This window comes from Antechinus flavipes, chromosome 2, assembly GCF_016432865.1.
Source record: "Antechinus flavipes isolate AdamAnt ecotype Samford, QLD, Australia chromosome 2, AdamAnt_v2, whole genome shotgun sequence".
NCBI lineage: Eukaryota > Metazoa > Chordata > Mammalia > Dasyuromorphia > Dasyuridae > Antechinus > Antechinus flavipes.
Window position 1 is genome coordinate 581,516,008 of NC_067399.1, and position 16,273 is coordinate 581,532,280.

Genomic DNA, 16,273 nt, shown 5'->3' on the forward strand with positions numbered 1-16,273 from the left:
CCTCCCCAGCTTTCCTGGCCCTCCTTTTGAGCATGGCTGACTACCCCATCCTCCCAGGTTCTGACATGTGACCCTGAGAATAAGAAACTACTAATGACCCTGAAAAAGACTCTGGTGGAATCCAGCCTCCCGGCTCTTACGAGCTACAAGCAAGCCAAGCCTGAGCTGCAGACGCACGGCTTCATCAGCAGCATCAAGGACTCGGGCTGTGTCGTCAAGTTTTATAACGATGTGAGGGGACTGGTACCGAAGAGGGAGCTCGGGGCCCAGCCGATCTCCACCCCCGGGGAGGTGTTCTACGTGGGACAGGTAAGCCCTTGCAGAGGCACGGAAGTCCTCGAGGAGCCCCGGTCCCATGGAGGAGGAGGCGTGGGCTACTTAGGTTCTGCCTGGCCCACTGTGGTGGGGAGTGAGAGGGGAATGGGCAGGAGTACAGGACCCACAAGGTGGCCCAGGGAATAGGACATTCCTCCTCAGCAAGGATGATGGCAGGTGGGGAGGAGAAAGTGGGGGGTGGTAGCAGGGGAAGATTTTTCCCTTGGGGGGAGTAGTTCTGGATTTGGGGTGTTAAGGGGAGGAAGAGGTTGAATTAATTAATCATGGGGCTGGGGAAGTACCAGGTGAAAAGTTACCCACAGGGTCCTCTGGTAATAGAGGTACTGTAATCAGCCTATTTTCCCCCCAGTGACAGGAAATAAAATATTATCCAGCAGGGAGATCCAACTGGGCATCTGGGTTGGTAATGACTTAATGCTTGGGTCCTTGGGCTCCTTATAGACTTAGTTTTAGTTCCTTTAACCCTGTCCTAGGATGGCAGGGAATGATTTACACACCTGGGCAATACCCTGTGTGTGAAGGACTCCCAGGAGAGCCTGCTGTAAGTGCTGAGGCAGGAGTCTGCTCCCACCATCATGGCCACTAGGTCATAATTTGAGGCTAAGGCTTGGGATCACGCAAGAAATAACAAAAAGGCCCTCTCCACCCAGGTTCTCCCATCAGGGCCCCTGTAGCTCCTCACCATCTTGACAATTGCCATGACACTAGAGAAGAGACAAAAGCTTGCTATTTTGTAACTGTTGTGAGTCATTTCTCCATTCCTCCTTGTTCTCCATCTGATCTGGGATCTTGACAGTTCTAGAGTAGCGTTGGAAGATTTGTGGGGTAACAAGGAGCCTGCCCTCCCTTGTGGGCACACATTCCAGGAGTAGGTCAAGTAGCATTTGCCAATCTCTTCCCAGGTAGTGAAGGTCACAGTGCTGAACAGTGAGCCGGAGCAGGAGAGGATGCTCTTGTCCTTCAGGCTGTTCAGTGACAAAGAGACAGAAGGCCCAGCCCAGAGTCAGAAGAAAGTTACCATCAAGGTTGGACAGGTACTTGGATTCTCAAGGTTGCCTTCCTTTGTTTACTGAGGTGGAGAGATAGGAAAGGACTTGGGTAAGGTCACTCCCTTCCTCAGTGCTAGAATCAGCTGCCAATCTGCATTTTCTAGTTTCCAATCCAGAGGCTTTGTAAAGTCATCGAGTTTATCCTCTGCTTCTCCAAGAAACATCTTGGCATATTCTGTGTTTTTCTCCCCCAACATTTTAGTATTTTGTATGATAGAAGGCTAGATTAAAAACGCTTAACATTTAACCCAGGGAAGAGAAAGCTTAGGACAAGATTCTGTCTTTAAAGTTTCTTGACTCTTGGGGAAGACAATTTTCTCAATGACACTAGAGGTATCACTGCAAACATGGAGAAAATGTTAGGGAGTCAGATTATGGCCTTCATTATAGGAATGAGGAATAACTTCTGAATGGGCCATAGGAGGATTTCAGAAAAAGCTACATGGAAAGACCACCAGACTGGTAGTCATCAGATTGGGTTCTACATTCAGATTTGCCAATGACTAGTCATAGGTCATTGGTCCAATCACTAACCCTTACAAAATAAGGGGTTTGGGCTCTCTAGATGATTTCAGAGGTCTCTCTGATCTTTAAAGCTTTGTAATTCTTTAATTCAAAGGCTGGAAAGATATATTTTGTATAATGTTGAGGGAATTTATGTGTTGGAAAGGAGTGTGAACTCAGTTTCTTTTTTTCTTTTTTTTTTAAATAGTGTTTTATCTTTTTCCAATTACATAGAGACAATTTTCATCATTTGTTCCTTGAAAGTTTTTGAGTTATAAATTTTTCTCCCTTCTCCAAGATGGCAAACAGTCTGATGTAGGTTATACATGTGCAAATATGAATGCATATTTTGGATTCATTTTTTAAAACTCCTTCTAGCATTGAGATTTGATGAGTGACTTCTTTTCTCCCACGTTACTGGCTCTTAGATCATATTGGCTTATACATCTTGAAGTTTCCCCAGGGACTTCATTGAAGACAACTAAAGAGAGTTTTGTTTCTTTCAAGATGGTACCATTGAAGTTCTGGATGTTGGTGCTATTTAAGGAAGAAGGGAAGAGAGAAATTTCTTCCCAAGTTCTCTTCATCCCTCTTTTCACTCTTTGAGAAAACAAGCAACATATCAGTTATACATGTGAAATCATGCAAAATAAATTTATATTTTGACTTTGATTTTTTTAAAGCAGGAAAAATAAAGAAAATTATACTTCAGTTTGTACCCAGAATCCATCATTTTTAGCTCTCTGAAGATGGATTGCATTTTTTTATCCATGAGTCCTTTGGAATTGTGGATCATTGTACTGATCACAGTAGCCAAATCTTTCACAGTTGATCACTGTTACAACATTATTGTTACTGTGCATCATAATCTCCCAGTTTTTCTTACTTCACTTTGTATTAATTCATATATGTCTTGCCATGTTTTTCTGAAACCACCCACTTATCATTTCTTACAGCAATGTGCCACAGATGTTTAGCCATTTCCAAACTGATGAGCATCCCCTCGATTTCTAATTATTTGCCACCACAAAAAGAACTTCTGAAAATATTTTTAGGCATTATAGTCCTTTTCCTTTGATTGGAATACAAGCCTAGTAGTGTGATTATTGGGTCAAAAGTTATACATAGCATTATAGTTGTTTGGGTCCAGTTTTATATTCCTGGATGGTTTTAAATTTTCTCAAATTGACTCAACTCAGAACCATGGAAAGTCTTTTCTCAAGAAAAGTGATAATTTTTTCCCCTTCTCTTTTACTCTTAGTTAGTAGATGTGAAGGTGAAGAAGAAGACTGAGAAGGGATTAGAGGTGTCCATCCTACCCAACAATATCCGTGCCTTGCTTCCCACAACACATCTATCAGACAGTGTCACCAACAGTCAGCTGCTCTACTCCTGGCTTCGGGCAGGTGACGTCCTCCACAGGGTCTTGTGTTTGAGCCATAGTGATGGTCACATTGTATCCTTTCCTACTCCCCATTGGGGATGAGAGTCCTGAGCCTCAGAGGTAGGGGAATTGTTGATCAGATACAATTTCTGGCTTTATTTGGGTCAGCCATGAGTGTGAACTTTGGGTTCATATGCATAGTAACTAAAGAAAATCAGGCTTTAAAAAAATCTATAGCTTTATTTCCTCCTTTCAGTCTGTGAGGCTTTGGATCTGAGGGGGAAAACTAAGGGAGTATTTTAGCCAGACAGTGGGCCCAATCTTCTGATGACCTCTGCCTTCCTTCCCTTCTACTGTCTCCCCATCAGAACTGCTGGAGTACCCACAAGAAGCTCCCGTGGTGAACTCAGCCTAATCTACTCCATCCTACTATTCCTTCAAATTCTTCCCCGGCCTAAACCATTTTACCATTGTTCTATTCCTAGTTTGTTTTATTCTGAAAATCAGACTTCATATTCTTAAGATAATGGGACAGATCTCCTAATGACCTGAATGGAGACCAAATTTCCTGGAACCTTTGGCTTTCTTTTGCCCTTGCTGGTATGCTCCTTGATGTGGTGGCTTCAGGTCTTGTGCAGGAAACCAGCCCTGATCTCTGCTGTGGAGAGTGGCCAGGATCCCAAGGTCTTTTCTGAATTCCAGCCTGGGATGCTGCTGACTGGTTTTGTGAAAAGTATCAAGGCCTACGGTGTCTTCGTCCAGTTTCCATCGGGCCTTAGTGGATTGGCTCCCAAGTCTGTGAGTCTTCTTCCCTGGATTCTCTCCATTTGAGAATTTTTTGAAAGAATGATGGATTAGGTCAGGCAGGAGTCTGAAGGAAGAGGAGGGATGGCCCCATGGGGGTGGACGCTGGCTTTGAGTTGTGAGGGGCCAGTGGGTTATGTCACAGGTTGTGCAGTGTGGGCTGCTGTCCACCTAGTGGGTTGTCATGGGAAAGCCATTGGCAGAGTGAGGGTAGTTCCATGTGAGCTGTGCCAGAAGAATCAAGGGACCGACATCACTGGATATGGAATCGCAAAGACCCAGCTTCCAATTATGCCCCGACACTACTAGACCCGTTGCTTCAGCGTGTTGGCTCTAGGAGTGCTACACGGGTGGTCTTAGCCTAGCAGGAGGCCCTCTTATGGCATGGATATCAGCCCCTAGCTTGAAGCATGGCTTCCCCTAAGAAGCCACCCCTCAGGACCAGGTTTCCTGGGCTCAGGGGGTTTGTGAGATGTCAGGCTGTGAGTCATGTCTAATTGCCATATGGGTGCATCTTGTGATGTTCTGGGGGCTTTCCCCAAAGGAGAGCTGCTCTTCTCTCTGTGTCCCCTGAAGACCCAGGTGCCCTGCCTGATGGTAGGGGAAATCCCAATGGCGGATAACACACCAGTAATGGCGGTAACTCGGCTTTGTCCTGACTACCAGCACCCTGATAGGAGTGTGATAGCATTAATCCCACGCTGCTGAGAAAAGGATGTTAAATATTAAGCATATGTCACATTTCATCAATGGTCAATTTTTACTGATACTTCTCACTGACTCCCTCCTTCCTCGTGAAGCTGCCCCCCACTCCCACCCTTCTCATAACAAATACCAGGTCAGTAAGCTGAGTCAGGTACAAAACCTGGTTGGCCATAGTTGAGTGCACGCGCCTCTGGTCCATCAGGCCTTCTGAAGTCATGGTGGTTCCCCACAGACTTTTAGAGCTGGAGAGGGTGGCCTGGTCTCATTGGTGCTGACAGATCTCAATGTTCCCTCCCTCCAGGCCCTGAGCGACAAGTTTGTGACCACAGTCAGCGACCACTTTGTGGAGGGGCAGACAGTGGTTGCAAAGGTGACCAATGTGTATGAGGAGAAAGAACGGATGCTGCTTTCCCTGCGCCTGTCCGATGTTTGCCAGGAGGATGCAGCCGTCAGCTCCCTGGCCCTCCTGAGCCAATGGTTGGAGGAGCTGCAAGGGGTCCGAAGCCTCATGAGCAGCCGAGGTGTGTGGGCACCTGTAAGGGGCCTCTGTCCACATGGATTCTAATGTGCCTTGGGCCCCTGAGTTCCATAGATGCCCGGAGGGAGCTGGGATGGGGGAGATGGTGAGAAGGAAGAAGGGTACCTGTACCCTCTGGGATTTTTGAGAGTTGTTCAGTTAGGATGAGGGCATGTCAATCTCCAGCAAGGATTTTCACCTCTTAGAGTTTGTGAAGCTCCTGTAGTGCAGCATTCCTCACTTGACAATAAGCCAAAAGGGAGTGTGATTCCCCCACCCACCCAAGAGGTTTTCCTTGTCCTTACTCTGTTTAATGCTGCTCGAGATGGAAGATGGGCTGCATGGTGCCATCAAGCTTCTCTAAATCCTCCTGTTGTCTTTTAATGCCCAGACTCCATGCTGACTCAAACGCTGGCTGAAATTACCCCGGGGCTGCTCATGGATCTGGTGGTGCAAGACATGTCAAGTGATGGCTCTCTGATGTTCAGCAGTGGCTCGGTGCCTGGCCTGGTGTTGAGGGCCAGCAAATATCACCAGGGAGGTGAGACAAAAAGCCTCTTCCATCCAGTGAGATTTTTCTTTCCTTCTTGGTCTCTGTTTAAAATGATCCACTTCTCTTTATAAGGCCTTCATTATCGTGACTAACTTGACCTTAGTTTGAGTGTACTTCATTATATCCAATTATTGCATAATGTGGTTATTCAGTAGGAACCTGCTGCATGCATAGTCTATGCTCAGAAGTCATTGCATGCAAATCACATTCTTTAAGAGAGATTTATTTTAAACATGCTAGGGCAGCGTGCTATTTATTTAAAATAATCCTTTGGTGAACCCATTTGCAAGATGAAATCACTTCTTGATTTTTAATAGCTGGGAAAGTGTGGGATTTACATGTTTGGTTTGCATAAATAGGGTCTTGCCATCAAGGCAGTCTTGGTCTTTGTACAAATTAGAGATTGGCCCCTAGTGCTGCAGTATCAAGTCCCTGGGGACCAATCCTCTCTTGGAACATTTGCCTTTTCCTGAATTAGAGGGTTTGCCAGTTTTGGTGGATTGAGTATTTGCTCCTCTGACCTAGGAAAGGGATGAATTCTGTGCTTCTCCTGGGTTCTACAGGGAAAGTGATGGATCCTGGGCAAAGAACAAAAGCTGTTGTCCTTCATGTTGATACACTGAAGTCTGAGGTTCATGTTTCCCTTCGCCAGGAACTGGTGAACAGAAAATCCAAGCAGGTAGGCTGGCTCATGGTTTCTGTTCTCAGAGATTGCTTCTTCTGGTTTAGGAGATCATCTTGTATCTTCTGGATTCTGGATAGCCTAGCAGTATGATCATAAAATGTCAATGGCATTTTCCTTGTGATAAGTAGATCATCCTCCTCCAACACAATTTTTTAAAAAGTCATTGTTGCCTCCTTATGACAGTCATTTCTGAGTGCAATTACCCTGACGTTGGACCCCCAAAACACATACATTTTGAGCTTTCCTTTATAAGAAAGAAAGCCAACTGAAGCAGTGATTGCATTCCACAATGTATGCAGCCTTCTTCACCTGTAGTGTCCCACCTCATTGTTGATAAGAAAGGTGCATTTCATCATCTGTTTCTTGGGTTTGAGATTAGTTGATACTCAGAGTTCTGCTTTTAATGATGTGTCTATATATAAGTCCATATAAGTCTATACTCATGTTGTGGTATTATCACCCAACATTTACCAAATATGTAACACTGAGCCAGGTGTTTTACAGAGAATTCACCTTCACCCAGTGGAGCTCTAAAACAGGCACTGGCTCAGATCTGGAGACACACACACACACAGAGTAGTTTGGTGTTCAGTAAGCATTTATTAAGTGCCTACTCTTACCTGCCTGGCAGAAGGTTTGCATCAGAGCCTTGCACATGGGAGGTGTTTGGTAAATATTAAATGATGGAGGGAAGCAAGCTCAGAAACTCATCAAACAAGAAAAAGAAGGGTGAGAGATCAGGTCCCTTATTTTGAGGAGGAAGTTGGAATTCAGAGAAGGAAGGAAGGGCCTCATCCAAGATTATGGAGCATGAGGTCAGAACTTAGGCTTTCTTATTCTTGCTCCAGGACTCTTAGCACTATAAACTGGGCTGCCTTCTGTTGTCATTTATGAAAAGAATGGTTATAAAATAGGGGTCTTACGACATTTCCAAGGGACTAGAACAGACAGCCCATTTCACCTTCAGGCACCTGTCATTGTTAGAAAACTTATTGATTTGAAATCTGCTTTTGTAACATCTGTCTAGTAGCCTCATTCGGTCACCTGAAGCCTTAAGAGATACATCATAGCCCTTTGGTAATGGAATATAGGGTATATATGTATTATATGGTATATAGTATTGTATAATACATATTTTTGAAGTACCTGTTGTGGACAGAGCATTGTGCTAAACTGCAGGGGAGATGTAAAGTTAAGTTTGATAAAGTTCCTTTGTAGTCTCGTTGGAAGTGGGGATTATGATACCTACTCAAATAACTATAATGCACAAAAGTACACAATAAATATTAAGTAGTTGCGAAGAAATGAGGACTATGACACCTACTCAGATAGCTATAATGTACATGATAAATATTAAATAGTTACAAAAGTAAGATCCAGTTGTGAAAGGAAAAGGCATCTCTGATCAGAGGAGTTTGGGAAGGCTTCTTAGAAGTGACATTTAAGTGGGACTTTAAAGGTGGAAATTCAGTAAGCAGAGAGATGCAGGGTAGGGTATTTCAAACATAAGGAGCAAGCAGATGAGAAAAAGCACAGAAACATGAATGCATACTTCATGTTTACTATGGGGCAAAAATGAATGTTCAGTGAGAAAAATTGGGACAATTTTCTCTCTTGTTTTTTTTTCCCCAGCTGAAGAAAAACACTGAGCACCGAGCAGTTATAGAACATTTGGAAAAGACATTTGCCATAGGCTCCTTGATGGAGACTGGACAGCTTGTAGCTTTCCCAGTGACCTCTCACCTCAATGACACCTTCCGTTTTGACTCAGAGAAGCTTCAGGTTGGTCAGAGGGTCTCCTTGATCATCAAGAGCGCAAAACCCAGTGACATAGGCCTCTTCTTAGCCGTGGAGAGTTCGGTCAAAAAGAGGACGCCGGCTCTGCCCTTGGCAGATCCAGAGCCTGCAGGGGAAGAGCCAGGAGTGGTGAGCTCGCTTCTAGAGAAACCCACCCTGCCCATTGGGGAAATGGTCACTGGAACCGTGAAGTCTGTCAAGGCCACCCATGTGGTAGTGACCCTCGAGAACGGTCTGGTTGGCTGTATCCACGCCTCCCAGATTCTGGATGATGTGCCTCTTGGCACCCAGCCCACTGCCAAGCTTAAAGTTGGGAAGCCAGTCACTGCTCGAGTGATTGGCCAGAGAACTTTATTAACTCACAAGTAAGGAGGCTCTGGGAAATGGTGTGAGGCTATGGGGGATGGTGTGGGGCAGGAGGGAAGTCAGACTGAGTTAAGGAGATGTTGACCAAGTTTTGGAGTTAGGAATGGAAAAGTGTATCCTCCATAGCAAGAAACCTTTGTCTCCTAGTTTCATATTTGGCTTAGCATTATTTTGAAGCACTAATGAATGACTCGGCATTCTCTACAACAGTAGAGGAGACTTTTCTGTGATTTTGTATTTTCCTCATGAATACTCACCAAGTATTTAGCCCATTTTTATAAAGACATTGTGGAAATGTAGTTAATGGTGTCTTTTGGGTGGTCCCTCTCTAGGTATTAGTACCATCCAAGATATTTTTCATACTTTTGAAATCTCACTCTGTGTGAGATATTTTGAAAATTAAAGCCCTGAGTACCCTTTAAAATTGTGCTATCTTTAGCACAGATTTAATCAGCTCTTCCTGATCTAGTCTGATCCTTGTCTATCATTTCTACTTCTTTATAGAGCTTATCTTGGGTACTAATTCAGCTAATGTTGAGTCCAAAAATCACAATTCCTTTTGTCATCGGGGTGTGACAAGATCGCTGTAGAAACGTTATAGTCTATCATTTCCATTCTAATTGTTGTCCAATTTCATCTGTAAATGCTTATGAAACTAACTTTCCATACCTCTTTTCTCTCATTTTGTTTGTTTGATATTTTGTAAAAGGGTATTACTATTACTTTCTGTTATTGTCCCAGTTAGTTCAAATAGCGAATCCCCTACAATAGCTGTAATTAATTTCTCATGCCATATTTCCACTTGGCTGGAACCAGTTGCCATATTTTATGTAACCATAACTTTGCATAATATAAATTCAGATACATGTGATTACTTCAAGGGGATTTATTGTTTGCACTAATTGGGACTTAGTTGTATTGTGCAGTGAAAAAGCACTAAAGAACAAACACATTTCTAAATCTCATCTGATGGCCCATTTCTATCTACCGTCCAGAATTCTGGTAGATCCAAGGATTCTTTAAGAATTCATCATGGCTCAGTTTTTTTGAGAATAGTAAAGATCAGGCAGGGGAGATTGGAGAAAGAAGGAATTAACCCAATGTCATGGTGAAAGAGGTAGGAATGAAAGTTAGAAGAGAGTACTAACTTTAAAGTTGTCATTAGTCACTCAATAAGCATTTTATTAAGCATTTACAATATCCCAGGCACTGTGCTAGTTGCTGTTGAGATAGCCCCTGCCTTCAAGAAGCTTATGCCTTAACCAAGGAAAACAACTTTACATGGACAAATTGTATACAAAATAGACAGAGGGTGATTTTGGGAGGTGGGGTTGGGTACTAGGTATTGGGGAGATCAAGGACAGTTTCACATGTAAAGCATCATTCAGGTGAACCAAGAAGCAAACTAAGGGTTCTGATTTAGGAAGATGAGGAGGGAATATACTTACTTTGGGAAGAGGAGAGGTGCCTTGGCACAAGGAGAGAAGAGATTTAACTCTTTTCTTTCTCAGGACTCTCCCAATCAGCCATCCATCAAGTGCACAGACTGTCTCTGAGCTGAGTATTCGATCAAGGTAAGAAGGGTTGTGCTTATATGTCAGGGTGGGACATTAATAAATTATGTTATTTATGAGTGAATTTTTGCAGATCCATAAAATTATATTTACTTTTGTTTTCAAACTTCGCACATTTTTGTGTCCCCTTTTTCTCATTCTAGTCCCTACTCCATGAACCACTAAAGGTTCTACTGGGTATGGTAATCTGCCATAGAGAATTAGATTTTTTTTTTACCAGCCTTGAGGATAGTTTGAGATGGGCAACACTGGCCTATTGGAAAGAGAACATAGTTTGATATTGGGAGTAGGATTCTAATTGGCAATTGTTTTTTAACTGGTTGTGTGAGTATAAGTTGACCCTAGCCTCTCTGCATTTGTTTCTTCCTCTGTCAGTTCAAAAATTTGTACAACTTAGAAGGAATTTTAGAAACCTTCACCTGAGGCCATTATTTGTTTTTATTTATTTCAGTTTAATTGGCTTCTTTAAAATCCTGTACATGTTATTTTATATATTTAAAATGTTATTCTCAGAAGGATCCATAAGATTCTTCTGTCTGTCAAGGGGGATCCATAACACAACAGGTTTAAGTCTTGTAATCCATTTCTTTATGCTTCTGGGTGAACAAAATGAAGTGACTTAACCTGAAGTCTGTCCACATATCAATCAATGCCTTCTTCCAGATATTAGCTGCATCCCTGTCTTCCAACACAAGGCCTCTCTTCATTTTAATCATGCAAGTTTTCAATCATTCCTTTTTTGGAACGCTCTAAAGGTCCTTCACTCCTCTTATTGCCTGCCTCTGATGGTTTTCAGTTTATCATTCTCCTTCCTAAAATGTGACTTAACTAAATACAGTACTATAGATATATGGTCTGATCAAGTTAGGGATGGTAGGACCCATTACGTCTAGAAACATAGTACTTCTCTCTTAATGTAAGAATTTGCGTTTGATTTTTTTTTTTTTTTTTTGGAGGGGGCAGTGATGAGGAGAGGCTTTCTGAGATTATAATCCTTCAGTTCCCTAGTTCCCCTATCTGTATCAAATGGCCTTTAGTCAAAGTAAACTTCCTCTGTTTTGAATGTGAAGCTGATTCAAGTTCAAGTTTGTGGAAGGTAGATAATAAACTGAGAGCAAAAAAACCACCCAGGAAGGTTGCAGAAAAGGACCAAAACTAGAGTGGCAGGAGAAGAATTCAGAGAACAGGTCCAGACTGTAATGGAGGTGGAATCAATAGGACTGAATGGCATTTGATTGATCCTTATTTGATCTCTTTTTAGTAGATGAGGTCCAACATTCTATCTAGCTCATTAGAATCTTGGTTATTATCACCTAATATTAAGTATCCCTCTTAATTTTTCTCCCACCCCTAATTTTTTAATTGTGAATTTAGCAGTCATCAGCCATTTTATACACACACACACACACACACACACACACACACATATACACATATGAATGTGTGTCTGTGCATATGAAAATAAGTTAATTAGCTTAAGCTTTGCTTTTCTTCTGATTATGTTGTATTTTTAATACTTTTTAGTATTTTTCCATTACAGATAATTCTGGGTCATAGGAAATGTTAAGTTTTTGAGAAAAGGTCTTTTCTATATTTTCTAGATATCATTCTTTTCCAAAAATAAATGAATATTGTATTTATAGTTTCCTAATACTGAACATTCTTTGCATACCTGAATTAAACCCAACTTGTTAATAAGGACAGTTTTTTTTTTTAATTTAAATTTTATTTTATTTTATAATAACTTTATATTGACAGAATCCATGCCAGGTTAATTTTTTACAACATTATCCCTTGCACTCGCTTATGTTTCGATTTTTCCCCTCCCTTCCTCCACCCCCTCCCCAAGATGGCAAGCAGTCCTATATATGTTAGATATGTTGCAGTATATCCTAGATACAATACATATTTGCAGAACCGAACAGTTCTCCTATTGCACAGGGAGAATTGGATTCAGAAGGTAAAAATAACTCGGGAAGAAAATCAAAAATGCAAATAGTTCACATTCGTTTCCCAGTGTTCCTTCTTTGGGTGTAGCTGTTTCTGTCATCATTTATCCATTGAAACTCAGTTAGGTCTCTTTGTCATAGAAATCAACTTCCATCAGAATACATCCTCATACAATATCATTGTCGAAGTGTATAATGATCTCCTGGTTCTGCTCATCTCACTTAGCATCAGTCCATGTAGGTCTCTCCAAGCCTCTCTGTATTCATCCTGCTGGTCATTCCTTACAGAGCAATAATGTTCCATAACATTCATATACCACAATTTACCCAGCCATTCTCCAATTGATGGGCATCCATTCATTTTCCAGTTTCTAGCCACTACAAACAGGGCTGCTCCAAACATTTTGGCACATACAGGTCCAATAAGGACAGTCTTTTGAATATATTGCTGTCACCTCTTTGCTAATATTTTATTGGCTATTTTTGTATAAATATTAGAGATAGTGTGTTTTCTTTTTTCTGATTTATCTCTTTCCTGTTTAGATATCAGAGCCAAATTTTATGAAAAAGGAGATCATGTAGTCCATTCAAGTCATTTTATAGATGAGAAAACACTTTTTCTTTTCTCTGTGTCACATTCTTTCACTCTGTTCTTTTTGCAAAGTTTAGGATTTTTCTCAACTCCAAATAATCTTTAAGTCTTCCTTTCATTTTCAAAGTGAATAGTTCATTCTCTGATGTCTTATTATATAATCTTAGTGCCATCAGAGTACAAATTTAAGACCATACTTTTCCAAGAGGAGAAAAATATCTGAAAAATTATTTAAAAAAATTTTTTTTGTTTTGTTTTTTCTTAAATGCTTAAAAAAAAATACAGGCTCTTATTTAGCCCATATAGAATTATTGACATGAGCTGGAACAAACCATTCTCATTCTAGCATCATGAAGGGGTTCCTTAGTGAATAGGATTGGGATGAGGGTACAGTATATGACCTGGTGGTATATTTAAGGGGTCATTCAAACTGACTTCTCCCATTAATAACCAAGACCATTTTCTTTGTTTCTCTGCCTGTGTGGAAACAGTGAGCTGGAGAAAGACATCAGCATTGATCCCAGCACTCCTTGCTCTAGCCCCACAGAGAAGCTCAGACAATACCTTCCTGGCCAGACGGTGATTTGTTTTATGAGAAAGGTGAGACGAATATCCCCGTACTAGGATGTTCTCTTTGGAGAGAGAGAGGAGGGGATTGGAAGGTGATGAGGGGGGAGAGAAGATCAAACCAGAAACATATAAGACTTCTTGGGGGCATCTCATAAGTGTTGGCATCCAACTTTTCTTAGGAATAAAAAGGGAGAATAATGTGTTCTGTGCACCTTTTGAGTTTAAAGTCTGATTAGAGGCATAAGACTCAGACATGAAGAATTTAGTTTCAGATCATATATGTGAATGCTCAGCTATGTACAGTGTACAGACTATATATCTGCTGGGGAATGTCAGAGGAGGCTATGGAGAATGGGCAGAAGCACTTGGGGAAAGCTTCATAAAGTAGATAAGATTTGAGCTAGATCTAGAAAGATGCAATAATTTGAACATTAGGACTGTAGGGCCGTGTCTAGAAAGTACAGTTTTTGGAAACAAAAGATATTCTACAAAAACAATAACACTTTTACTGAATTGCTAAGGCAGGTTCAGGCAAGTCCTTGATGTGCTTCTGGAAATAGATACTTCTATACTTTAGGGTATTCCCACACTGTGAATTGCAGTCCGTCTGTGCCTGCTTACGCTATATCACTTGAAGCACAGTATTTAAAATGAAATCCCTAAAGGGAGACAGTAAATGGTAAAAGAGAAGGGATTTTTCCTTTCTTCCTGATAGATCCATGATATTCCCATTTGAAGGAATTGGATATAGTTCCAAGAGTTTATGTCGTTTACAACACAGCAAAAATGGAGAAGACTTTCATGACCTCTTCCCTTTTTCTGTTTTTCTCCTCCGTACCCACCCTTATCTTCCAGTTCAACGTGATCAAAAAATGGCTTGAGGTGGAGATAACTCCTGATATCCGGGGAAGAATCCCTCAGCTCTTGACTTCTCTCAGTTTCAAGGTCCGTCTGTTAGCTGTGGGCTGGAGTCTTGGGGACCCCTAATCTCCAGGAACATTTGTAATGCATATTATATACAGTACTAGAGGGCTCTTATGGTACTTGGAGAACAGGGAATAATAAGGGGTGTCTATTCCTGCTGGATTTCCAAATGTTCCATTTGGGGAAAGAACAAAAAAGTCTTTATCTCTCCTTTTTTTAGCTTCCATAACATTGCTTCTCTGCCATCTATCTGACCATCCTTCTTAGTCTAAAAGCATGAATTACCCCCAAGCCCTCTCTTCTTTCTCCTTTTTCTCCCTTAATGCTTTTAGTAGCCACTCATGGATTCAAGTGACACAAATCTCAACATCTCTCCATTCAGCTTCATTGTTCCCTAAACCCTTTCACGGTTGGTCATTAGCACTTAGATGTAGGCCAGCACCTCCTATTCATCAGGTCCAGAGCTTGACTCTTACCTTCAGAATGGCCCCTCTTATCACCTGGAGCCCCACACCATCCCTGCAGCCACAAGAATTTGAGTGCTGGAAAGTCATCTTTGTCTTCTTTCTCCTTCAGGCCCACATTTAATTAACAGCCTGATTCTCTCACCTCTTCTTGGATCTGTCTCCTCTCCAAGCACAGTTACCACCCTGCTTGGTGGGTTGCTGTCCTTTGTTCTTGAAAAGGAGGAAATTGACCTCACTGTGTTAGAGTTGAGTCACAGTGTATCCGACTGGCTGATCAGACTAGTATGAGCTCTGAATGCTCAACCACAGGTTGGCCACAAATAGTCCCTGTGAACATTTGGAGTGGATTCTCTAACTTTGTACATCTCACTAATTCAGGTTCTCATCACCTCTTAGCTAGATTATTGTAAGTGTCTTGATTGGTCTCCTTGCTCCCAAGCCTTTTTTTTTTTTGCAGTCTATCTGCCCTATAGCTTCCAAAATAATTTTCCTGAGACCAGAGGTCTTACCTTCTCAGTCACCAGTCAGAACCTTCTGTGGTTCCCCATTCCTGTGAGAGAAAATGCAGGGTTTTTTTTTTTTTTTTTTTTTTTTTTTTGGCTGGGGGAAGGAGGGGGGGTCACTTGAGACCCTACACAATCGAACTCAAATAATTTTTCCTGGTTTATTTTTCAACCACCTGCTTGCCATGGTCATTGCAAAGATCTGATTATGTTCAAGCATATAGGACTAGTAACTATTGCCTGAACATGACATTGTGTCCCAACATTTAGAATGTATTCTTCCTCCTCTTTACTATTCAGAGTCCTTTTCTCCTTTTGCTTGGTTCTTTCTTTTACTCTTCCTGCCTTCTCACCCCCTTTCTCTAATTCCTTCAGCAAATAATTTTTTTTTTTTGATCTTCACATTTTCCTATAACCTTCCTTTCCTCCCTTCCTCTCATCCATTCCCCCCCATTGCTCCCTGTCTTGTGTCTTCTGTTATATTTGTTGTCTCTATATGTTCCTTTCTTCTCTCTGGTGAGCTTCATGAATGTAGAGATTATATCTCAAAATGAAAAAAAATAAAACACAATAAAGCACCAAGCGTACTGCCAAAGCAAAGCTTTGTTGAATTAAATCGGGGTTCTCTTTCATCTAGGTTCTGAAGCATCCAGAGAAGAAATTCAAGATTGGCCAAGCCCTGAGTGCTACTGTAGTTGGCCCGGAATCCTCAAAGGGATTCCTTACTTTGTCTCTCATAGGTATGGTGATGAAATAACCTTCCTGACCCATTTGGGCAGAATGGAGGATAGGACTTATTGCCCTTTTTGGGGGAGGAGTTTAATGTGGGCCCCACTCCTGCTTTTAGCCATTGGTTGCTTTTAATGGTTACTAGACTGTGATTCTGGAAACATGAGCCTGGTCTTGAGTCGGAGGAGAAGCCTAATCTTCAGCTGCCCCCTCCTGACTTGACCTCGCCTGGTCTGCTTTGCAGCCATTGCCCTTTCTCTCGTCT

The 16,273-nt window shown here is 41.8% G+C and overlaps 1 protein-coding gene across 2 annotated transcripts in view; it reads left to right on the top strand.

Moving 5' to 3' along the window:
- PDCD11 (programmed cell death 11) overlaps positions 1-16,273 on the top strand; it is a 37,108-nt gene that overhangs the window by 13,895 nt on the left and 6,940 nt on the right. For both annotated transcript variants that reach the window (XM_051981333.1, XM_051981332.1), the window contains exons 13-24: positions 58-309; positions 1,239-1,370; positions 3,151-3,345; positions 3,901-4,071; positions 5,084-5,303; positions 5,691-5,840; positions 6,416-6,531; positions 8,170-8,699; positions 10,212-10,274; positions 13,307-13,415; positions 14,241-14,330; positions 15,917-16,019. In XM_051981333.1, coding sequence (XP_051837293.1) covers positions 58-309; positions 1,239-1,370; positions 3,151-3,345; positions 3,901-4,071; positions 5,084-5,303; positions 5,691-5,840; positions 6,416-6,531; positions 8,170-8,699; positions 10,212-10,274; positions 13,307-13,415; positions 14,241-14,330; positions 15,917-16,019 — 2,131 coding nt within the window. The remainder of the gene's footprint in view (positions 1-57; positions 310-1,238; positions 1,371-3,150; positions 3,346-3,900; positions 4,072-5,083; positions 5,304-5,690; positions 5,841-6,415; positions 6,532-8,169; positions 8,700-10,211; positions 10,275-13,306; positions 13,416-14,240; positions 14,331-15,916; positions 16,020-16,273) is intronic.